The sequence below is a fragment of the Nerophis ophidion genome, linkage group LG05 (assembly GCF_033978795.1).
Source record: "Nerophis ophidion isolate RoL-2023_Sa linkage group LG05, RoL_Noph_v1.0, whole genome shotgun sequence".
Classification (NCBI taxonomy): Eukaryota; Metazoa; Chordata; class Actinopteri; order Syngnathiformes; family Syngnathidae; genus Nerophis; species Nerophis ophidion.
In genome coordinates, this window is record NC_084615.1 from 17,527,263 (window position 1) to 17,554,251 (window position 26,989).

The 26,989-nt window shown below is 35.8% G+C and overlaps 2 protein-coding genes across 2 annotated transcripts in view; both read left to right on the forward strand.

Annotated features, from left to right (window-relative positions):
- The window catches only part of fibpa (fibroblast growth factor (acidic) intracellular binding protein a), a 59,126-nt gene extending 57,649 nt beyond the window's left edge, over positions 1-1,477 (forward strand). The window contains exon 10 of the mRNA XM_061900255.1: positions 1,337-1,477. Coding sequence (XP_061756239.1) covers positions 1,337-1,343 — 7 coding nt within the window. The 3' untranslated portion in view covers positions 1,344-1,477. The remainder of the gene's footprint in view (positions 1-1,336) is intronic.
- Positions 1,372-26,492, forward strand: efemp2a (EGF containing fibulin extracellular matrix protein 2a). The gene is made up of 10 exons (XM_061900251.1): positions 1,372-1,519; positions 10,614-10,662; positions 10,733-10,921; positions 14,922-15,044; positions 15,131-15,247; positions 21,704-21,823; positions 21,903-22,022; positions 22,105-22,231; positions 25,788-25,983; positions 26,063-26,492. The coding sequence occupies exons 1-10, from the start codon at positions 1,424-1,426 to the stop codon at positions 26,234-26,236; spliced, it is 1,311 nt and encodes a 436-aa protein (XP_061756235.1). The 5' UTR covers positions 1,372-1,423; the 3' UTR covers positions 26,237-26,492.
- The last annotated feature ends 497 nt before the right edge of the window (positions 26,493-26,989 follow it).

Genomic DNA, 26,989 nt, shown 5'->3' on the forward strand with positions numbered 1-26,989 from the left:
TATGGCCCCTGCTATGGGTGGTGAGCCCATTGGAGGGGTGACCCACGTTGCCTCTTTGGGCTTTGCCCGGCCGGGCCCCATGGGAACAGGCCCGGCCACCAGGCGCTCGCCATCGTGCCCCACCTCCGGGCCTGGCTCCAGAGGGGGGCCCCGGTGACCCGCGTCCGGGCGAGGGAAATCTGGGTCCATGATTTTTCTTCTTCATAAAGGTCTTTGAGCTGCTCTTTGTCTGATCCCTCACCTAGAACCTGTTTGCCTTGGGAGACCCTACCAGGGGGCTTTATGCCCCCGGACAACATAGCTCCTAGGATCATTGGGACACGCAAACTCCTCTACCACGATAAGGTTGCAGCTCAGGAGGTGTATGTATATATACATACATATATACATATGTATATATATACATATGTATGTATATATACATATGTATGTATGTATATATACATATGTATGTATGTATGTATGTATGTATACATATGTATGTATGTATATATATATATGTACATATGTACGTATGTATATATATATATATGTACGTATGTATGTATGTATATATATACAGATGTATGTATATACGTATGTATGTATACATATGTGTATGTATGTATATATGTATGTATATATATATATATATATATGTGTGTGTATATATATATATATATATATATATCTGTTTACATTATTAATGTATTATTAATACTTTTTTCTTCATTTAATTGGTGTATTTGCAAATACTATATTGTTTTTCTGCTGTTTCTTACATTTTTTGGGCGGTGAGGGGGGGTCGAATGGTTGGGATATAAAGCCAAAATATATATATTTTGACATTCAGGCCAGACATCAGATATATGTTACTGTATATGTGAATATGATGTAACGGATAGGAATGTCTGTAGTGGATGTCAGTAAAAAAAAAAGAAAATAACGATTTTGCACATCGATAGTATGTGTGTTTTTTTTACAAATAAAGCCATCATGGTGAAGGTCCTGTGACAGCAAAGTTAAGTGAAGGTGACTATTGGACAACACAATCCAACAAGTGTAAAGAGTTAGTGTGAAAGAGTGAATAACGTGCTCCCACTGTGACTCACAAGGTATTATTCCTACCCTTAAAGACAGTGTTGATGTTCTTCTAGCTGGCAACTTGCTGCCGGTCACAGTCAAGGCCACACTGTGGAGAGTCCAGGCCGTTTAGCGTCAGACTGACTACTTTTCTTGGCGCGAGTGGATTCATTTGGTCAGCTCATGAGGCAACAAACTCAGTGACGGCATCTTGAGGGCCTGAATGGGACTACTTTGTGCAGGATGGATGACATTTATTTGTCTTTCTCCACAGATGCTGATTGACTGCCCCGCACCTCCAAAGTCTGAGCTGAGTGTGTGCGCGTGTGTGTTGTTGTCTCACATCCATTAGTACTTTAGTATGCAGGGTGTGTGTGTGTCTGTCTGGTGCGTGTGCGTGTGCCTGCTCCTCCACAGTGCTACTCCTCAGCCGCCACAAGAAAGCGACACCTACACGGTACCATGATTCTTTTCTCTTATGTGTTTGTGTGTGTGTAGTGCAGGTGTGTAGCAACTTAGAGAAAACAATTTGTCTGGGGGCCGTTATATCTATTTTTAGGAACACTAATACAAAACCTCACAATAATGTCTGATTGAATGTAAACAGGTTATGACAGACCACCTTAAAAAAGGGAATGGTTTTTACTGAATGAGACACCAAGAATGTACATGAAAATACAGAATGTTACAATATTAACTATGAAGGATAAAACACTGAATATTAACAACATACGAACGTCACTCCACATGTTTTACTATCAAGCGAAACACAACAAAAATGCAACAAACACAGTAAAATATGAGCGTGAAACGTAAAATAACCCACCGACAATCTGATATGTGATTTATCACTGAGCTTTAGAACTTTGTTGTAAAAATCTCCTGAGTCTGTAACTAATTCCATGACCATATTAACTAATTATATTGCCATAGTAACTCATTAGATGACCATAGTAACTAATTATATTAGCATAGTAACTAATTAGATTGCCATTGTAACTAATTAGATGACCATAGTAACTATTTACATTACCATAGTGACTAATTTGATGACCATAGTAACTAATTACATTACCATAGTGACTAATTTGATGACCATAGTAACTAATTGTATTACCATAGTAACTAATTAGATGACCATAGAAACTAATTATATTAGCATAGTAACTAATTAGATTGCCATTGTAACTAATTAGATGACCATAGTAACTAATTACATTACCATAGTGACTAATTTGATGACCATAGTAACTAAATGTATTACCATAGTAACTAATTACATGACCGTAGTAACTAATTACATTACCATAGTGACTAATTTGATGACCATAGTAACTTATTGTATTACCATAGTAACTAATTAGATGACCATAGTAACTAATTACATTACAATAGTGACTAATTTGATGACCATAGTGACTAATTGTATTACCATAGTAACTAATTAGATGACCATAGTAACGAATTATATTAGCATAGTAACTAATTAGATTGCCATTGTAACTAATTAGATGACCATAGTAACTAATTCCATTACCATAGTAACTAATTATCACACATTAGTAACTATTTTGATTACCATAGTAACTAATTATATGGCCATATTAACTAACTATATGACCATAGTAACTAATTATATGACCATAGTAACTAATTATATGACCATTGTAACTAATTAGATGACCATAGTGACTAATTATATGACCATAGTAACTAATTATATGACCATTGTAACTAATTAGATGACCATAGTGACTAATTTGATGACTATAGTAACTAATTAGATGACCATAGTAAGTAATTATATTAAAATAGTAACAAATTAGATTACCATAGTAACTAATTAGATGACCATTGTAACTAATTTGATTACCATAGTAACTCATTAGATGACCATAGCAACTAATTTCATTACCATAGTAACTAATTAGATGACCATGGTAACTAATTATATTACCATAGTAACTAATTACATTACCATAGTAACTAATTATCACACATTAGTAACTATTTTGATTACCATAGTAACTAATTATATGGCCATATTAACTAACTATATGACCATAGTAACTAATTATATGACCATAGTAACTAATTATATGACCATTGTAACTAATTAGATGACCATAGTGACTAATTATATGACCATAGTAACTAATTATATGACCATTGTAACTAATTAGATGACCATAGTGACTAATTTGATGACTATAGTAACTAATTAGATGACCATAGTAAGTAATTATATTAAAATAGTAACTAATTAGATGACCATAGTAACTAATTATATTACAATAGTAACTAATTTGATTACCATAGTAACTAATTAGATGACCATAGCAACTAATTACATTACCATAGTAACTAATTACATTACCATAGTAACTAATTATCACACATTAGTAACTAATTTGATTACCATAGTAACTAATTATATGGCCATATTAACTAACTATATGACCATAGTAACTAATTAGATGACCATAGTAAATAATTAGATGACCATAGTAACTAGTATATCATGCAAAAGTGCAGATTCCAAGCATTGAAAGACTTAGTATAGTTGAAGACTTAGTCATTAGAAAACCTGAGTGCACATCATAATGGCAGCTGCACTTTCCATCTTAAACATCTAAAAAAAATGATTTGGGAATGTCCGGTGGGCCAGAATGAAAAGCTTAATGGCCCGCATGTGGCCCCCGGGCCTTAATTTGCCCAGGTCTGGTGTAGCGTCTTATATCAAGTCTTCTATCTCTCCCATTGTGTGTGTGTGTGTGTGTGTGTGTGTGTGTAGTGTGTCCATCTTTGCACCCGTCCACTTGTCTGTCTTGCAGTCATCTCATCCACCTGTCCCTTCCTCTATTTGTGGCTCTTTCTGTCCATTTGTTTGCTGGGTCGTCACGTTTGCCTATGCATTGTTCCATCCATCCTGCTACAAAAGCCATAAGCAGTGAAGTTGTCACGTTGTGTAAATGGTAAATAAAAAGAGAATAGAATGATTTGCAAATCCTTTTCAACTTATATTCAATTGAATAGACTGCAAAGACAAGATATTTCATGTTCACACGGGGAAACTTTTTTTTGTTGTTGTTGCAAATAATCATGAAGTTAGAATTTAATGGCAGCAACACATTGCAAAAAAGTGGTCACAGGGGCATTTTACCAGTGTGTTACATGGCCTTTCCTTTTAACACTCAGTAAAGGTTTGGGAACTGAGGAGACACATTTTTGAAGTGGAATAATTTCCCATTCTTGCTTGAAGTACAGCTTAAGTTGTTCAACAGTCTCCTGCCTCATATTTTAGCCTTCATATTGCACCACACATTTTCAACAGGAAGGTCAGTCTAGTACCCGCACTCTTTTACTACGAAGCCATGCTGTTGTAACACCTGGCTTGGCATTGTCTTGCTGAAATAAGCAGGGGCGTCCATGATAGCGTTGCTTGGATGGCAACATATGTTGCTCCAAAAGCTGTATGTACCTTTCAGCATTAATGGTGCCTTCACAGATGTGTAAGTTACCCATGCCTTGGGCACTAATACACCCCCATACATACCATCACACATGCTGCCTTTTACACTTTGTGCCTAGAACAATCCAGATGGATATTTTCCTCTTTGTTCTGGAGAACACAACGTCCACAGTTTCCAAAAACAATTTGAAATGTGGACTCGTCAGACCACTGAAAACTTTTCCACTTTGCATCAGTCCATCTTAGATGAGCTCGGGCCCAGCGAGGCGTTTCTGGGTGTTGTTGATAAATGGCTTTGGCTTTGCAGACTAGAGTTTTAACTTGCACTTACAGATGTAGCGACGGACTGTAGTTACTGACAGTGGTTTTCTGAAGTGTTCCTGAGCCCATGTGGTGATATCGTTTACACACTGATGTCACTTTTTGGATGAAGTACTGCCTGAGGGACCCAAGGTCACGGGCATTGCCGCTTATGTGCGGGGATTTCTCCAGATTCTCTGAACCTTTTGATGATATTATGGGGCATAGATGGTGAAATCCCTAAATTCCTTGCAATAGCTGGTTGAGAAATGTTGTTCTTCAAAAATTTGTTGACAAAGTGGTGACCCTCGCTCTGTCCTGGTTTGTGAATGACTAAGCATTTCATGGGAGCTGCTTTTATAGCCAATCATGGCACCCACCTGCTCCCAATTAGCTTGTTCACCTGTGGGATGTTCCAAATAAGTGTTTGATCTGCATTCCTCAACTTTCTCACTCTTTTTTGCCACTTTTGCCAGCTTTTTTGAATCATGTTGCAGCCATCAAGTTCCAAATGAGCTAATATTTGCAAAAAATAACAAGGTTTACCAGTGTGATTGTTTAATATCTTGTCTTTGTAGTCTATTCAATTGAATATAAGTTGAAAAGGATTTCCAAATCTTTGTATTCTCTTTATTTACCTTTTAGACAACGTGACAACTTCACTGGTCTGGGGTTTGTATAAAATGTGTTCTGATATAGCATATATTTAATGATATAATGTTACAGTGTAGCATACATAAATATGATATTATGTTACAATTTAGCGTAGAGGCCAAAAGTTTGGACACACCTTCTCATTCAATGTGTTTTATTTATTTCCATGAATATTTACATTGTAGTTTGTCACATCAAAACTATGAATGAACACAAGTGGAGTTATGTACTTAACAAAAAAAAAGGTGAAATAACTGAAAACATGTTGTATATTCTAGTTTTTTCAAAATAGCCACCCTTTGCTGTGATTACTGCTTTGCACACTCTTGGCATTCTCTCCACGAGCTTCAAGAGAGAGTCACCTGAAAGGGTTTTCACTTCACAGTTGTCATAGTTTTGATGGCTTCAGTGACAATCTACGATGTAAATAGTCATGGAAATAAAGAAAAAGCATTTGAATGAGAAGGTGTGTCCCAAATTTAGGCCTGTACTTTGTATCAGGGGTGTCCAACTCATTTTAGTCCAGGGGCCACATGAGGAAAATGTATTCCCACATTAGCCGGACAGGTAAAATCAACTACGACAACTTCAAATAGTTTTCTTTGTTTTACTTTGGTCTAAAATAGAAGAAATGTACAAATCACAAATAATCCTCTTGACAAAAAAACACTTAGTAGAAAATTCCAAGGAAAAAAGCGGTGCGGTTTCAAAAAGCCCAAGAAGAACACAATGAACTTGGACTAAATCTCAGTGTACCTACAAAGCAATTAAACTGTAAGTCACAGCCCTTCTCGGACTGAACCAAAACCAAATAAAGCATAAATAAAAACTCTTCCACGTATCATCTACCTCATGTGTCATGTCCACATATTGACCCTCTGCTAACTCCACTAACCAGAGGAGAGAGATCCTTCTCAGTGGCAGGAATAGACCGTGGAACAACCTTCCACTATCTATTACATCTATGAGATAATCCACTATCTATTACATCTATGAGATATTCCACTATCTATTACATCTATAAAAATATTCCACTGTCTATTACATCTATGAGATATTCCACTATCTATTACATCTATTAGATATTCCACTATCTATTACATCTATGAGATATTCCACTATCTATTACATCTATAAAAATATTCCACTGTCTATTACATCTATGAGATATTCCACTATCTAATACATCTATGAGATATTCCACTATATATTACATATTCCACTATATATTAAATCTTTGAGATATTCCACTATCTAAAACATCTAAAATATATTCCACTATATATTACATCTTCCACTATTATTACATCTGCCAATATATATATTACATTTATGACATATTCCACTATCTATTACATCTTCCACTATCTATTACATCTATGAGATATTCCACTATCTATTACATCTATGAGATATTCCACTATCTATTACATCTTCCACTATATATTTGATATATTTCACTATCTATTACATATATGAAATATTCCTCTATCTATTACATCTATTAGATATTCCATTATCTATTACATCTATGAGATATTCCACTATCTAATACATCTATGAGATATTCCACTATATATTACATATTCCACTTTATATTACATCTATTAGATATTCCACTTTATATCACATCTATGAGATATTCCACTATCTAATACATCTATGATATATTCCACTATATATTACATCTTCCACTATCTATTACATCTGCCACTATATATTACGTCTATGAGATATTTCACTATCTATTACATCTTCCACTATCTATTACATCTATTAGATATTCCACTATCTATTACATCTTCCACTATCTATTACATCTATTAGATATTCCACTATCTATTATATCTTCCAGTATCTATTACATCATGAGATATTCCACTATCTATTACATCTATTAGATATTCCACTATCTATTACATCTTCCACTATCTATTACATCTATTAGATATTCCACTATCTATTACATCTTCCACAATCTATTATATCTATTAGATATTCCACTATCTATTACATCTTCCACTATCTATTACATCTATTAGATATTCCACTATCTATTACATCTTCCACAATCTATTACATCTATGAGATATTCCACTATCTATTACATCTATTAGAAATTCCACTATCTATTACATCTGTTAGATTTTCCACTATTTATTACATATTTCACTATCTTTTACATCTATTAGACACTCCACTATATATTACATCTTCCACTATCTCTTACATGTATTAGATATTCCACTATATATTACATCTTCCACTATCTATTACATCTATTAGATATTCCACTATATATTACATCTTCCACAATCTATTACATCTATTAGATATTCCACTATATATTACATCTTCCACAATTTATTACATCTATTAGATATTCCACTATATATTACATCTTCCACAATCTATTACATCTTCCACTATTACATCTGTTAGATATTCCACTACTTATTACATCCATTAGATATTCCACTATATATTACATCTTCCACAATCTATTACATCTTCCAGTATTACATCTATTAGATATTCCACTATCTATTACATCTATTAGATATTCCACTATCTATTACATCTATTACAACTTCCACTATCTCTTACATATATTATATATTCCACTATCTATTAGATCTATTACATCTTCCCCAATCTATTACTTCTTCCACTATCTATTACATATATTAGATATTCCACTATCTATTAGATCTATTACATCTTCCACTATTTATTACATCTATTAGATCTTCCACTATCTATTACATCTATTAGATATTCCACAATATATTACATCTTCCACTATTTATTACAAACCCCGTTTCCATATGAGTTGGGAAATTGTGTTAGATGTAAATATAAACGGAATACAATGATTTGCAAATCCTTTTCAACCCATATTCAGTTGAATGCACTACAAAGACAAGATATTTGATGTTCAAACTCATAAACTTTATTTTTTTGTTGTTGCAAATAATAAGGTGGAAGAGGGGTTAGTGCGTCTGCCTAACAATACGAAGGTCCTGCAGTCCTGGGTTCAAATCCAGGCTCGGGATCTTTCTATGTGGAGTTTGCATGTTCTCCCCGTGAATGCGTGGGTTCCCTCCGGGTAGTCCGGCTTCCTCCCACTTCCAAAGACATGCACCTGGGGATAGGTTGATTGGCAACACTAAATTGGCCCTAGTGTGTGAATGTTGTCTGTCTATCTGTGTTGGCCCTGCGATGAGGTGGCGACTTGTCCAGGGTGTACCCCGCCTTCCGCCCGATTGTAGCTGAGATAGGCGCCAGCGCCCCCCGCGACCCCGAACGGGAATAAGCGGCAGAAAATGGATGGATGGATGGATAGTTAACTTAGAATTTCATGGCTGCAACACGTGCCAAAGTAGTTGGGAAAGGGCATGTTCACCACTGTGTTACATCACCTTTTCTTTTCACAACACTCAATAAACGTTTGGGAACTGAGGAAACTAATTTTTGAAGCTTTGAAAGTGGAATTCTTTCCCATTCTTGTTATATGTAGAGCTTTAGTCTTTCAACAGTCCGGGGTCTCCGATGTCGTATTTTACGATTCATAATGCGCCACACATTTTCGATGGGAGACAGGTCTGGACTGCAGGCGGGCCAGGAAAGTACCCGCACTCCTTTTTTACAAAGCCACACTGTTGTAACACGTGCTGAATGTGGCTTGGCATTGTATTGCTGAAATAAGCAGGGGCGTCCATGAAAAAGACGGCGCTTAGATGGCAGCATATGTTGTTCCAAAACCTGTATGTACCTTTCAGCATTAATGGTGCCTTCACAGATTTGTAAGTTACCCATGCCTTGGGCACTAATCCACCCCCATACCATCACACATGCTGGCTTTTGAACTTTGTGTCGAAAACAGTCTGGATGGTTCGCTTCCCCTTTGGTCCGGATGACACGATGTCGAATATTTCCAAACACAATTTGAAATGTGGACTCGTCATACCACAGAACACTTTTCCACTTTGCATCAGTCCATCTTAGATGATCTTGGGCCCAGAGAAGCTGGCGGCGTTTCTGGATGTTGTTGATAAACGTCTTTCGCTTTGCATAGTAGAGCTTTAACTTGCACTTACAGATGTAGCGACCAACTGTATTTAGTGACAGTGGTTTTCTGAAGTGTTCCTGAGCCCGTCTGGTGATATCCTTTAGAGCCTGTCGGTTTTTGATACAGTGCCGTCTAAAGGAATCGAAGGTCACGATCATTCAATGTTGGTTTCCGGCCATGCCGCTTATGTGGAGTGATTTCTCCAGATTCTCTGACCTTTTGATGATATTATGGAGCGTAGATGTTGAAATCCCTAAATTTCTTGCAATTGCACTTTGAGAAACGTTGTTCTTAAACTGTTTGACTATTTGCTCACGCAGTTGTGGACAAAGGGGTGTACCTTGCCCCATCCTTTCTTGTAAAAGACTGAGCTTTTTTTGGGAAGCTGTTTTTATACCCAATCATGGCACCCACCTGTTCCCAATTAGCCTGCACACCTGTGGGATGTTCCAAATAAGTGTTTGATGAGCATTCCTCAACTTTATCAGTATTTATTGCCACCCTTCCCAACTTCTTTGTCATGTGTTGCTGGCATCACATTCTAAAGTTAATGATTATTTGCACACAAAAAAAAGTATATCAGTTTGAACATCAAATATCTTGTCTTTGTAGCATATTCAACAGAATATGGTTTGAAAAGGATTTGCAAATCATTATATTATATTAACATCTAACACAATTTCCCAACTCATATGGAAACGGAGTTTGTACAAAGTGGAGAGGAGGCAGGGCCTGACTCCCCATTGAGGCATCTTTTCTTTGAACAGTTTTGTAATCAAAGGCGGCGGCTGTTTACGACCGCCATCCCTTTAGAAACAGCTGTTGCCATGTAATCAGAGAGAGGCGTACTATCTTTCTCCATAACGTGGGACGACACTGTACGCAATTTCTACTCTATTGAGCTAAATTGAATTCGGCCCCTGTTTAATTCCTTGCTTCTTGTCTTGTTTAATAGTTGTCATCGGTGTTTGAACCTGACTTTAACAGCCCTAATATTTCTATGAGCCACCATGTACAGTAGCACATATTTACAGGAGTGTGTTGCCCATGCAGGAATGCACGGATGGCTATCACTGGGACCCTCAGACGGACCACTGCAAAGGTGACGTTGGCCTCATGTCAGCCGCGTTGTGGTGACCTCACGTTAACGTGTGCCCTCGCCCCCCAATCAGATATAAACGAGTGCGAGACCATTCCGGACGCCTGCAAGGGGGAGATGAAATGCTTCAACCACTACGGAGGCTACCTGTGCCTTCCACGCTCCGCCTCCGTCATCCCGGCCCCGGAGCCCCCCGTCACGCCCACCGAGGCCTTCAACCCCTGCCCTCTGGGCTACGAGCCGCAGGGCGACAGCTGCCTGGGTGAGATTGTAGACGTCTTCTGTCAGGTTGTTAGTGGGGGACAGGTGGCTTTTGTGCCAATGAGGGTTTCTCTGTGGGAGTGGACTGACACACACACACACACACACATACTGCTATATTTCACACCAGGACATCTGCCGTCTTTTGGTGCAGGCTTCCACACCAGTGTTGTCCCCGTACCAATATTTTGAAAAATACATAAATTAGCCGCACCGTCTTATAAGCCTCAAAATGTCCGAAAAAAGTAGCGGCTCGTAGTCTGCAATTTACCATAATCAGTACTTGTCCAGCCCAACATGACAACATTTTAAAGGCCTACTGAAACCCACTACTACCGACCACGCAGTCGGATAGTTTATATATCAATGATGAAATATTAAAAGCCTACTGAAATGAGATTTTCTTATTTACACGGGGATAGCAGGTCCATTCTATGTGTCATTTTTGATCATTTCGAGATATTGCCATATTTTTGCTGAAAGGATTTAGTAGAGAACATCGACATCGCAACTTTTGGTCGCTAATAAAAAAGCCTTGCCTGTACCGGAAGTCGCAGACGATGACGTCACCCGTGTGAGGGCTCCTCACATTGTTAATAATGGGAGCCTCCAACAAAAAGAGCTATTCGGACCGAGAAAACGACAATTTCCCCATTAATTTGAGCAAAGATGAAAGATTTGTGGCTGAGGATATTGATAGCGAAATAAATAAAGTTAAAAAAAAAAACAAAGGCGATTGCATTGTGTTCGATTCAGATGTTATTAAATACATTTACTAGCATAATTCTGGAAGATCCCTTATCTGCTTATTGTTTTAATAGTGTTTTAGTGAGATTTTAAAGATTGTAAAGACATACCTCGAGGTCGGATGGCTGCGGTAAACCCGCCAGTGTCTCAGAGAGAAGCCGAGGAGCCAATGCTTTTTGACATGACAGCTGCTGCAGGACGACGAATAATCCATTGATGTCTCCGGTAAGATATATATCACAATTCCTCCATCCAAAAACATGCTGGTTGACGTAGAGAAAACATGTTCACTTGACCGCTCCGCTTCACAACAAACAAAGAAACACCGGCTGTGTCTCGGTTGCTAAAGGCAGCTGCAATCCACCGCTTTCCACCAACAGCATTCTTCTTTATAGTCTCCATTATTAATCGGACAAATTGCAAAAGATTCAGCAACGCAGATGTCCAAATTACTGTGTAATTACGGCATGAACAGAGACGACTTTTAGCCGTGTTTGGTGCAGCGCTTATATTTCCTTACAGTCCGTGACGTCACGCTTACGCGTCATCATTCCGTGACGTTTTCAACAAGAAACTCGCGGGAAATTTAAAATTGCAATTCAGTAAACTAAAGCGGCCGTATTGGCATGTGTTGCAATGTTAATATTTCATCATTGATGTATAAACTATCAGACTGCGTCGTTGGTAGTAGTGGGTTTCAGTAGGCCTTTAACAATGCAACACATGCCAATACGGCCGGGTTAGTTTACTAAATTGCAATTTTAAATTTCCCGTGGAGTTTCTTGTTGAAAACGTCGCGGAATGATGACGTGTGTTTGTGACGTTATTGGTTGGAGGGGATCCCAGCACCACTCACGGCTAAAAGTAGTCTGCTTTAATCGCATATTTACACAGTAATTTGGACATCTGTGTTGCTGAATCTTTTGCAATTTGTTCAATTAATAATGGAGACATCAAAGAAGAATGCTCTTGGTGGAAAGCAGTGGATTGCAGCTGTCTTTAGCAACACAAACACAGCCGGTGTTTCTTTGTTTGTTGTGAAGCTTTAACACTGAGCGGTCAAGCGAACATGTTTCTCTACGTCAACCAGCAAGTTTTTGGATGGGACAATTGTGATATTAAGTCGGCTCTTACCGGAGACTTGAGTGGATTATGCGACCTCCTCCTGTAGCTGTCAAAAAGGCAGCTGTGATCTTGGCTCCTCCATTGGCTTCTCTCAGAGACACTGGCGTTCACCGCAGCCCTCCGACTTTCAGGTATGACTTTATAATCTCACTAAAACACTATTAACACAATAAGCAGATAAGGGATTTTCCAGAATTATCTTAGTAAATGTGTCTAATATCATCTGAATCGCTCACACTGCCGTCGCCTTTTCTTATATTTTTCTTATTTTTTTTAGTGCTTCACTCTAACTTTCCTTATTCACGAATCTTTCATCCTCGCTCAAATTAACGGGGAAATCGTCGCTTTCTCAGTCCGAATTGCACTTGCTGCTGGTGGCCATGATTGTAAACAATGTTCAGATGTGAGGAGCTCCACAACCCGTGATGTCACACGCACATCGTCTACTACTTCCGGTACAGGCAAGGCTTTTTTATCAGCACCAAAAGTTGCGAACTTTATGGTCGATGTTCTCTACTAAATCCTTTCAGCAGAAATATGGCAATACCGCAAAATGATCAAGTATGACACATAGAATGGACCTGCTATCCCCGTTTAAATAAGAAAATCTCATTTCAGTAGGCCTTTAAGTTGTAACGACTTTGAAAAAGAAACACTTTTACATAAGAAATATTGTTTAAAAACAAAACAATATCCATCCATCCATTTTCTACCGCTTATTCCCCTTGGGGTCGCTGGTGCCTATTTCAGTTACAATCGGGCGGAAGGCGGGGTACACCCTGGACAAGTCGCCACCTGATCGCAGGGCCAACACAGATAGACAATATAATGTCGTATTAACTGTCATTTTTATGAAATAATGTAATAACAATGGACAGCGTTTGTCTTGGAGAGTGGACTTTGTCATTATCTCCTTCCAGTTACTTCTCTGTCAAACACACCATCAGCGGCGTTAGCAAATTTTCCGGAATAAATGCCCGGTCGCCCGAAAGCAGCTGAGACAAAAGAGACAAGCGGTAGAAAATAAATGGACGGATGGATGTTTAGATTTTATTTGAATATTATTGGCTGGTGTACCAATATTTTGGTACTGGTACCAAAATGCATTTAGATTATTTTCTAAATAAAAGGGGACCACAAAAAATGTCATTATTGGCTTTATTTGAACAAGAAATCTTGGTGTACATGAAACATATGTTTATTATTGTCATATAGTTCTTAAATAACATGTTGAACATACTCGACAACTTGTCTTTTAGTAGTAAGTAAACAAACAAAGACTCCTAATTAGTCTGCAGTAACATATTGTCATTTATACACCTGTTATTTTGTACACATTACGTGGGACAAACTGTATAAATGCATTATTAGTATACTTGTTAATATCTGCTTCTTTTCTGTTTCAACATGTTCTATCTACACTTCTGTTAAAATGTAATAATCACTTCTTCTTCTCTTCTTTGATACTTGACATTAGTTTTGGATGATACCACACATTTGGGTATGGATGCGATACCAAGTAGTTACAGGATCATACATTGGTCATATTCAAAGTCCTCATGTGTCCAGGGACCTATTTACTGACTATATAAAAATAATATAAACCTTAAAAAAAATATTGATGCAATCATAATAGTAACTACTAGATACACTCCTGTACTTGGTATCATTACAGTGGATGTCAGGTGTAGATCCACCCATGGCGTTTGTTTACATTGTGACGCCATTGAGATATTGTATCCTCCTACGGTGTGTAGTGAAGCATGTTTAGCTATTCCGCGTCCTCCAGTGATAATGATGCATGAAAGAAACTTACTCTTATTTGTCGTCATAGTGTTATAACTTTACCTTACGCCAAAATGCGTCCATTCTCCCTTTTCTGTCTACACACTGTTTCTGCTTGTAAGTACTCTGTGTGTGTGTGCGCTGCCGAACATGCTCCTCTGCTAGTAAAACCAGCAATGTTATGACGTGACAACAACGGATGGGCAGGGGTGGTTGGTGACAACTACTTTTTAGAGGCGGTATAGTACTGAATATGATTCATTGGTAAGGCGGTGCTATACTAGTACCGGTATACCGTACAACCCTATTCCACACGTGACAGCGTTCTTTGTCACATGACCCAGACGTGGACGAGTGCGAGCGGGATGAAGACGACTGCCAGCCCAGCCAGCAGTGCATCAACACCCTGGGAGCCTTCACCTGTCAGTGCCCCGACGGATACCGCAAAGTGGGCACCGAGTGCATCGGTGAGGACTTGTGCTGGGGTTTTTTTTTCCCCCCGGGCTTTGATAGGAGTGTGCTTTAAACGTCCCGCCTCTTTTCCCCGTGGCAGACATCGATGAGTGCAGGTACAGATACTGCCAGCATCGCTGCGTCAACGTGCCCGGCTCCTTCTCCTGCCAGTGTGAGCCCGGCTTCCAGCTGGCGGGAAACAACCGATCCTGCATCGGTGAGTAGCCGCTTGCTAGACAAGTTACAGCAAAAACACACACTCTACTAAAAAACAAAATAAAAAGGGGCAGAGCAAAAAGTGTACTTAAAGAAAAAGAAAGGCCAGCAACACTCATGTCCTTCTGGTCATTTTAATAGAAAGTACCAAACACAGACCGCTTTCCACAATGTCTTGGTCAGTGGGCAATGGTCCACAGGAAGTGATGCCCATAAATAGTCACAAATGGAAAACTGTACAAAATAAATCAAAGACTCAGTACAGTATCATAGGGAAATAAATAAAGCCATAAAAACATTAATAAAGGAAAAAACAACTATGGAATAAAAAAGTCAATAAAGCAATAAAAAAATTATAAAGCAGTACAAAAAAATAAAGCAATAAAAAATGTATAAAAGAATAAACAATTAATAAAAAAGTTAATGAAGCAATAAAAAAGCAATACAAAAAATAAAGCAATAAAAAATTAATAAAGGAAAAAACAATTAATAAAAAAAATAATAAAGCAATATTTTTTATAAAGCAGTAAAAAATAAAGCAAAAAAAAATAATAAAAGAAAAATCACTTAATAAAAAAAGTTAATAAAGCAATACAAAAATAAAAAAGCAATACAAAAAAATAAAGCAATAAAAAATTAATAAAGGAAAAAACAGTTAATAAAAAAGTTAATAAAGCAATAAAAAAATTAAAAAGCAATACAAAAAAATAAAGCAGGAAAAAATTAATAAAGGAAAAAACAATTAATAGAAAAGTTAATAAAGCAAAAAAAAAAAAAATTATAAAAAAATAAAAAAGTGTACTTAAAGCAAAAGAAAGGCTAGTAACACTTGTACTTCTAGTCATTTTAGTACAAAATACCAAACACAGACCACTTTCCACAATGTCTTTTCAACAGGAAGTGAAATAGTCACAGCTGTGGTCAATCAATCGATCAATCAATGTTTTTTATACAGCCCTAAAATCACGAGTGTCTCAATAGGCTGCACAAGCCACAACAACATCCTCGTTTCAGATCCCACATCAGGGCAAGGAAAAACTCAACCCAATGGGAAAATAAGAAACCTTGGAGGGGACCGCAAATGTGGGGACCCCCCCAACTCCCTAAATTGACATAATAAATCAAGAACAACTTCCTAGATGAGAGTGCACAAATAATAGACAACATGGAAAATTGTACAAAATAAATCAAAGACTCAGTAGAGTATCATAGGTAAATTAATAAAGCAATAAAAACAAATAAAGCAATAAAACTGTTTTTATTATAATGGTTGTTCACACTTTTTTTTATTGGTTTATTAATTTTTTTCATTGCTTTATTTTTTTGTATTGCTTTATTAATTTTGTATTGCTTTATATTTTTGTTATTGCTTTATTAACTTTTTGTTATTGATCGATTGTTTTTCTTTTAATTTTTTATTGCTTTATTTTTTGTATTGCTTTTTTATTTTTTGTATATTTTTTTATTTTTTATTAACTTTTTTATTAATAGTTTTTTTCCTTAATTAATTTTGTATTGCTTTATTTTTGTATTGCTTTTAACTTTTTTATTAATTGTTTTTTTCCTTTATTAATTTTATATTGCTTTATTTTTGTATTGCTTTTTTATTGCTTTATCATTTTTTATTGCTTTATTAACTTTTTTATTAACTGTTTTTTCCTTTTTTAATTTTAGTATTGCTTTATTTTTTGTATTGCTTTTTTATATATCGCTTTATAATTATTTTTTTGCTTTATTAACTTTTTTATTAATTGTTTTTTCCTTAATTCATTTTTTATTGCTTTCTTTTTTGTATTGCTTTTCTATTTTTTTATTGCTTTAACTTTTTTATTGTTTTTTCCTTCATTCATTTTTTATTGCTTTATTTTTTTATTAACTTTTTTATTATTTTTTTCCTTTATAAATGTTTTATTGCTATATTAATTTTTTTAATTATTGTTTTTTCTTTTATTAAATTTTTTTATTGCTTTATAATTTTTGTATGGCTTTATTAACTTTTGTATCAATTGTTTTTTCCTTTATTCATTTTGTATTGCTTTATTTTTGTATTGCTTTTTTATTTTTTTATTGCTTTATAATTTTTTTATTGCCTTTTTTGTATTGTTTTTTTATTCTTGTATTGCTTTATAATTTTTTTATTGCTTTAACTTTTTTATTAATTGTTTATTTTTTTATACATTTTTTATTGCTTTATTTTTTTTGTATTGCTTTATAATTTTTTTTATTGCTTTATTAACTTTTTTATTCCATAGTTGTTTTTTCCTTTATTAATGTTTTTATTGCTTTATTTATTTCCCTATGATACTGTACTGAGTGTTTGATTTATTTTGTACAATTTTCCATTTTGTCTATTTGTGCACTTTTGTTTTTGATTTTATTATATTAATTGATTGACTACATCTGTGACTATTTATGGGCATCACTTCCTGTTGACAAATTGCAGACTGACCAGGACATTGTGGAAAGCGGTCAGTGTTTGGTAGTTTGTACCAAAATGATCAGAAGGACACGAGTGTTGCTTTTTCTTTGATAAACAGATGTCAAATGTATTTGAAGCATTATGTAAGCCAAACATTCATAGCACAGAAAGTTAGAGCCAGTTAAAGAAAGCTAAACTTTAACATTTTACAGGTGAACTTCATTTAATTATTTTACTGCCCATTGTTAATTATTTCTCTACATTTGCACAGCTTAAAGAAATAACATTTTACACATATCTATTTTTTAAACAGAAGAATATTCATGATAGCTTTTGCTGTAAATATATTCTCTAGATAAAAATATACAAACATGTATAGAATTGTTTTTAACTAATCATCATTTTTGTATTTATTACTTTGTTAGTTTTCGTTGGGCCAACATCAGAATCATTTAAACACACTAAAACCAATCCTTTAAATAAAATATGTAGTCATCTATCATGGAATAATGTATTAAATTGTGCAATATTTACATTGTAAAAACAATTTATTGAGCTTATTAACTTCATAAGCACTTTATCACATTTAAAAAAAAATAATAATTTAACACCATATATTTTCTGTAAAACTGGAAACTGTCATTTCAAGGTATGATTTTAATTAATTAGAATTTAATATGTTTTACATGATGTTGTATTTGTTGTAGTAAATTTACTTTGTAGTGAAAAAAAAAATTCTGATTGGCTTGGATTTCCTTTGTCATAATTATTGCAGAAGAAATTATTTACCTTTCAAGAGACGCATGGGTACTTTTTGACTTCGTTCACCCTTAATCCAAAATGGAATACATTAATTTTTGTCCTCAAAAATTTACACACAATAATGACATAGTTGTTTTTTTTCTCTCAACATTTTTCCATTTTTTATTAAAAAAAAAAAAAAAACACCAGTAAAAGTGCTGCCAAAGGTGCTTTAACAAAGTATTGAATACTTATCATGCACATGTGTTTTTTTGTTTTAATAGACTTGCAAAAAAAATAAAAAAATAAAATTCACATTATTATTGGGTTATTGTATGTAGAATTTTGAGGACAAATATTTGATTCATTCCATTTTGGAGTAATGTAGAAATAAATGAAGTGCTTATGAATTATATATACATATGAGTATATATATATATATATGTGTGTGTGTATATTTATGTATATATATATATATATATGTGTGTGTGTATATTTATGTATATGTATGTAAATATGTATATATGTGTGTATATATAAAAATGAGTATATATGTGTGTATATATGTATATGTATCTATGTAAATATGTATGTATGTTTGTATGTATATGTATTTATGTATATATATATATGTAGTATATATGTGTATAGATATGCGTGTGTGTGTGTATATATACATGAATATATATATATATATATGTGTGTGTATATATATGTATGTATATATATATATATATATATATATATATATATACAGTGGGGCAAAAAAGTATTTAGTCAGCCAGCGATTGTGCAAGTTCTCCCACTTAAAATGATGACAGAGGTCTGTAATTTTCATCATAGGTACACTTCAACTGTGAGAGACAAAATGTGAAATTCACATTGTAGCAATTTTAAAGAATTTATTTGTAAATTATGGTGGAAATAAGTATTTGGTCAACCATTCAAAGCTCTCACTGATGGAAGGAGATTTTGGCCTAAAATCTCACGATACATGGCCCCATTCATTCTTTCCTTAACATGGATCAATCGTCCTGTCCCCTTAGCAGAAAAACAGCCCCAAAGCATGATGTTTCCACCCCCATGCTTCACAGTAGGTATGGTGGTTTTGGGATGCAACTCAGTATTCTTCTTCTTCCAAACACGACGAGTTAAGTTTATACCAAAATGGATACATGGATGATACAGCAGAGGATTGGGAGAAGGTCATGTGGTCAGATGAAACCAAAATAGAACTTTTTGGTTTGTGAATGTGAATTCCTGGATTTTTTTTTCACATTCTGTCTCTCACAGTTGAAGTGTACCTATGATGAAAATTACAGACCTCTGTCATCATTTTAAGTGGGAGAACTTGCACAATCGCTGGCTGACTAAATACTTTTTTGCCCCACTGTACATATATATATATATATATATATATATATAAATATATATATATTAGTGCGTCTGCCTCAGGTCCTGCAGTCCTGGGTTCAAATCCAGGCTCGGGATCTTTCTGTGTGGAGTTTGCATGTTCTCCCCGTGAATGCGTGGGTTCCCTCCGGGTACTCCGGCTTCCTCCCACTTCCAAAGACATGCACCTGGGGATAGGTTGATTGGCAACACTAAATTGGCCCTAGTGTGTGAATGTGAGTGTGAATGTTGTCTGTCTGTCTGTGTTGGCCCTGCGATGGGGTGGCGACTTGTCCAGGGTGTACCCCGCCTTCCGCCCGATTGTAGCTGAGATAGGCGCCAGCGCCCCCCGCGACCCCGAAGGGGAATAAGCGGTAGAGAATGGATGGATATATATCTTAATTGTTTTATCCAGAGAATAGTGCTCGATACCGTGGTAGAGCGCAATATGTATGTGTGGGAAAAACCACAAGACTACTTCATCTCTACAGAACTGTTTCATGAGGGGTTCCCTCAATCATCAGATTTTTTTTTTGATGATTGAGGGAACCCCTCATGAAACAGTTCTGTTCTGTCTTGTGATTTTTCCCACACATACATTATATATATATATATATATTATATGTATACACACACACATATATACATGTATATATATATGTGTGTATTATATACATACATATATAAATGTATATGTATGCATATATATGTGTATGTATATATATATATATATATATGTATATACAAATATATATATATATATTAGATTAGATAGTAGTTTATTTATTCCTTCAGGAAAATTACAATTTTCAGCACAATCCCATTCAAGATCAGACAAAAATTTGCATATATATATATGTATATATATGCATGCATATATATGTATATATATATATATACATATATGTACATATATATGTATCTGTATATAAATAAATATATATGTATAAATATATACATATATATAAATGTATATATATGTGTATATATACACGTACATATACATGTATATATATATATATGTAAATATACATATATACACACATATATAAACATTTCTGTATATATGTGTGTATATCAATCAATCAATCAATGTTTACTTATATAGCCCTAAATCACTAGTGTCTCAAAGGGCTGCACAAACCACCACGACATCCTCGGTAGGCCCACATAAGGGCAAGGAAAACTCACACCCAGTGGGACATCGGTGACAATGATGACTATGAACTATACATGTGTATTTATATGTATATACATACAAATATATATATACACATAAATATATATGTATATTTGGACTTATATATGTATACATATATATGTATAATTGTAAATATAAACATGTGTATATTTATATATACATATGTATATATATGTGTGTACGTATATATACACATATATACATAAATGTATATAAATGTGTATATATATACACATACATGTGTATATATTTATACACGTGTGTATATGTATATATTCAAACATATATATAAACATTTGTACATATATATTTGTTTATATATGTATTTATACACATATATGTATACAGATACATATGTATAAATACATATAAACGTATATATGTGCGTACATGTATATATGTATACATGTACACATATAATCATATGTATGTATATGTGTATATATACACTTACATATATACAATTATGTGTGTATATATATATATACATATATATATACATACACATATATATATATACATATATATATATATATATACATATATATATATAAACATACATATATATACATATATATATATATGTATATATATGTATAAATATGATTCATGTTTTTTTTAAAGAATTTAACAGCATATATTTCAAGAGCTGTTATTAAAGAAGGTGCAGCCAAATGAGGTGGTTGTGGTCTTGTTCCCGCCAGACGTGAACGAGTGTGACATGGGTGCTCCCTGCTCCCAGAGGTGCTACAACACCTACGGCACCTTCCTGTGTCGCTGTGACCACGGCTACGAGCTCGGCCCGGACGGCTTCGCCTGCAACGGTAAGTTCACGCCCGAGTCCTGAGTTCACCCTCTCACTTTTTGTGGCTCCCGTGATGCACCAACTGTGTTGTGTGGCAGACGTGGACGAGTGCAGCTACTCCAGCTACCTGTGCCAGCACCGCTGTGTCAATGAGCCGGGCAAGTTCTCCTGCGTCTGCCCCGAGGGATACCAGCTGCAAGGCACTCGACTCTGCCAGGGTGAGGACCCTTCCTCTCTAACGACCCCCCCCCCCCCCCTGCTCCCCCACTTCCATCATGACCTCCCGTGTGTCCTCCCCAGATGTCAACGAGTGCGAGGCGGGAGAACATCAGTGCACCGACACCCAGACCTGCGTCAACCTGCACGGACGCTACCAGTGTGTGGACTCTGACCGCTGCCAGGATCCTTACGTGCAGGTGTCCGAGAAGTGAGTAACTCACACTTTTTCCACTCCCCAGTCCAACTTTCCTTAGGCGCCTGGTCCAGAACATCACGTAGTGGCGGTGGAGGATCACTACCAATGAGTCAGACCTTGGAAATGTGGATTTTTAATGAAACACACTTGCTATTCTTAGTTAAGTTAAAGTACCACTGATAGTCACAAAAAATCAAATGGATAAAAGTAATTGTTACTACCGTATTTCCTTGAATTGCCGCTGGGGTGCTAATTAATTTAAAACCTCTTCTCACTCCTGCGCTTACCAAAGGCATGCGGTAAAAGTAAGCATGCGCTAATTATTTTAAAACCTCTTCTCACTCCTGCGCTTACCAAAGGCACGTGGTAAAAGTAAGCATGCGCTAATTATTTTAAAACCTCTTCTCCCTCCGGCACTTACCAAAGGCATGCAGTAAAAATGTGAGTGTGATGTAAGGATAGCATCATGAAAAGCACATTTAATAAAAAAAATGTTATAATGGTCTTAACTTTACTTATAAATGAAATCCATGCCAGCTCCTTCTGATCAAAAGCATCGATAACTTGTTTATAGAAGTCTTCCTTATCTTTCTTCAGTTTTAAAAGTCTCTCTGTCTCGATGGAGATCTTCCTTTATTACCTCCTGCTTTGATTGAAAGTCCAGTTTAGAAAACTGCTATCAGACCGCTGCCATCAGTTAGCTCGGCTCCTCAAGTGCAGGCGATGACAAAATTACCCTCGGACAACACCCCCTCCCGTTCTGCTCCGTGGGTGTTCTCTTTATCCCACCGCTGCCACCATGAAGTGTTATTGTATAAATAATACACTGGGTATTTAGGACTGGAACATGCTTTATTTTAGCCCGGTTGTTTACATAGCCAGCATAGGAGTGTTACATTCTAAAAGGTCCGTCGTGCACCCCCCGCGTCATATCCGTCCCATCACATATCACGTCACTCATTGTCACTTCTTCTGCAGCCGTGTAGTCGCAACAAGGATCAGTAGCGCCCTCTACCACCAGTTAATGACTCATATTTGACACACTCAGCTACGGTATTGTGACAGTCTCAAGCCATCGTCTTGCGGGTTCCCAGGACCACCAAGGAAGGACATGGCGTGAGCAGTTTGACTTTGTTTATTTTTCAATAAAACCTCAGTCCAGGTTGCTCTTCCGCTCCTCCTCCCGCTCGCTCCTCGCTCGCCGCCATCTTGGGCTGGGCTGCAGCGTGCCCTGCCTGTCTGTCGGACTGTCAGCTCCACAGTTATATTAATAAAACATAGCTGCTTACTGTTCTTTTTAGCATATTCAATAGCTTGGACCTTAAATCCTACTGAATAGCTCTTAATCTTCTTCCCTTTATGCAATTTCAAATTACCGGTATTAAAATCAGCCTTCACCATTTTGAAAATGATGACAGGGTAAGTGTCACTCGTGACGTCACAAGTTTGACCCGGCGGTAATACTAAGCATGTGCTAATTATTTTGGGAAGCGAGTTTGACCCGGCAGTAATTGAAGGCAGGTGCATACTATATACCTTGCGGCAATTCAAGGAAATACGGTATATTTTGTATTTTTCCACCTTTCAAGGTTTTCTTAAACCTTAACAAAGAACCACATCACCGAGCTTGTCCCACCATTTAACTCCTAAAACTGAAACATTTGTATTTTATATTCCTTCTTACTTTACATAGTTCAAAAATCAATATCCCACATAAATTAGACAATTTTGTCCTCTTAATTTAAATTCAACTGCTTGACTTGTGATTTCAAAGCAAGTAATCCAACAAGCTGTTCATGTCAAAATTTTACAGTAAAACTTGTTTTTTTAACAGTAAAATCCACTTTCCATATAGAGTAATAATATATTATAAAACACAGCCGTAGAATTTACAGTATAAAAACCATGCATGAATTTTTACGTAAAAAAACAGTGGTACCGTTTTTCCATTCCATTTCATTTATTGCATGTATTTTTTTATTTTATATGCTGTGAAAAAACGCAACTATTACAGTAAATAATTTTTGACTAAGCTGCCAGTTTTATATCACACAATCCAAAGATTTGCTTTTTACATTTATATCCATACTGAATATTATTCACGGTTAAAAGTGGCCCTCTGAGGGCAACCAGAACTGATGTGGCCCTCAATGAAAATCAGTTTGACACGCCTGACTTTAGTCCTCATTTCTGTGCTGAAGAAACTTCTTTATGACTTCTTCTTTTTGTTTGCTGTTGTCATTACTGCCACAAGTGGTGAACAAGTGTAGTACACCTGGCTACAGCTGCTGAGAAGCGGATCTTATTCAACAATTGGAGCGTCAACATTTTCCATACTGGGAATGGAAAAGATAATAGCGTGTAAAAGCAAGCCATGTAAATGTGCAAAGAAGTACGGAACTAAAAAGTATTCAGTCAGTTCCAAAGTGAAAATGTTGTCCCGTTTTGTACACATCTCATTCTAGTGAAGGACTAGAATTCCACAATTAATAGTCAACTACATTTTGCAAGATTAAAGATTTATCACCAGAAAATCGGGATCACATTTTAACACTTTATTTATAAAATACCATCACAAGCAACGCAGTATTATTATTTTTTTTTCCCCTTACTGTATTAGAAATGTTGCCTTTTATATTGATTGATTTATTTTATCTATTTATTTTAGTTTTATTGTCAAGTATAACCCATTTAACATATTGTGGCCTGAATATCGAGGTATGTCTGCAAAGTGCATTATTTCAACTTGTACTCTTTTTTTTTTTTTTTCAAATGTATTTGTATTTTGTTTAAGTTTATTTTATTTTTGGTATGTTGATAAGCCACTTTTAACAGAAAAATTATGAATAATTTTTGGGACGTAGAACAAAAAAATTATGGAACCATGAAATATTGTGATAAAAAAACAAAACCATCTAAAAACACTTTTAACAGTTTACTAAAAGATAACCAATCCATTATACTATGTAAATGTTTTCTTGTTAATGTTTTATTTGTAATTATAAGTATTTATTTTAAATTATGTGATGTATTTAATTTATATTTTAAACATATTATCATTGGAAATAAAACATTTAAAATAGAACACATTCACTGAGAATAGGATTAATTTTTGTGCAGTTAAAATTTTGTTTTGGGTAGAAAAAAAAATAAGACTGATTCACTAGAACTACATTTTTAATTTTTTATACTGCTTTTTCTCATTATGTCACATGTATGATGCAGCCTATCCCAGCATACATGTCGTAGTGGTTTGTGCAGCACTTTGAAACACTAGTGATTTAGGGCTATATAAGTAAACATTGATTGATTGATTGATTTATATAATAAATTATATTTTTAATTAATTAAACAAAGTTTCGTTTTTTTGGCAATGCATAGTATATTTAATTTATCATAACCACTATTTTTTCCCGGAATTAGAGCAGCAAAGGTTTGGGCAGGTGATTATAGAAAGTGCTGCAACACTAATTAGTAACTTCCTGCCGCCCTCTGCTGGCTGCTTTGTGAACTGCCGCTGAGATCTTCCCTCCATGCATAGTGAATCTGCCCTGTCTCTGTTTTCTAGTCGCTGCGTGTGTCCCGTCACCAAGCCCGGCTGCAGAGACCTACCTTTCTCCATCGTCCACCGCTACATGAGCATCACTTCGGAGCGCTCCGTGCCCTCGGACATCTTCCAGATCCAGGCCACCAGCGTGTCCCCGGGAGCGTACAACACCTTCAGGATCCGCTCGGGCGACGACAACGGCGACTTCTACATCAGGGTGAGCAAACCAGCAAATACACGTTGGCCGTTTTCATCCCTAGTGGTTGACCTGCGACACCTTACTTCCTCGCGTGCAGCAAATCAACAACATCAGCGCCATGCTGGTCCTGGCCCGGGCCGTCTCAGGACCCAGGGAGTACACGCTGGACCTGGAGATGGTGTCGGTCAACCCGCTGCTCAGCTACCAGGGCAGCTACCAGAGCAGCTCCGCCCTCAGACTCTCCATCTACATCGGGCCATACACCTTCTAGAGGAGAGAAGAGGAAAAAAACTGTGACATTATTCAGTGAAATACCAAACATGTTCTTCTGTGTTTATGTTGTGCTTTAACTCGTGTTGCCTTCAGGTGCCCTCGTTCACTCCAACGCTCCTTTAACACACATCCCCTTTTCTTTTCCGTTTTTAATCCCGCTCAGCCTCGCCCTCAACCACTCACTTTCACCTCCTAACTTTGTCACTTTGTCTTTGTACTTTTTTTCCAACTCCAATAAAACAATATACCATTGACCCTGTGTCCTTGAATGCAGCTTCATGCTAGTTTCATCTTCAAATGGACAACACAAGGTCTGCCATTATGGGACCACACTCATTTCTATTTTTGTTGTATAAGAATGTATATATATATATATATATATATATGTATGTATATATATATAAATATATATATATTTACACACGTATATATACACGTGTATGTATATACATGTATATATACATTATATATGTGTGAATATATATGCATATATATATATATAAGTATATACATGTATATATATATGTACATATATATATATACACATATACATTCATACATATATATGTGTACATACAAACATATATACACGTATATATAGTGTATGTATATAGATATATGTGTGTGAATATATATACATATATACACACATATGTGTACATACAGACATATATATAGACATACATATATATGTACATACATACATGCATATATAAAGTGTGTGTATATGTATGTATATATATATATACAT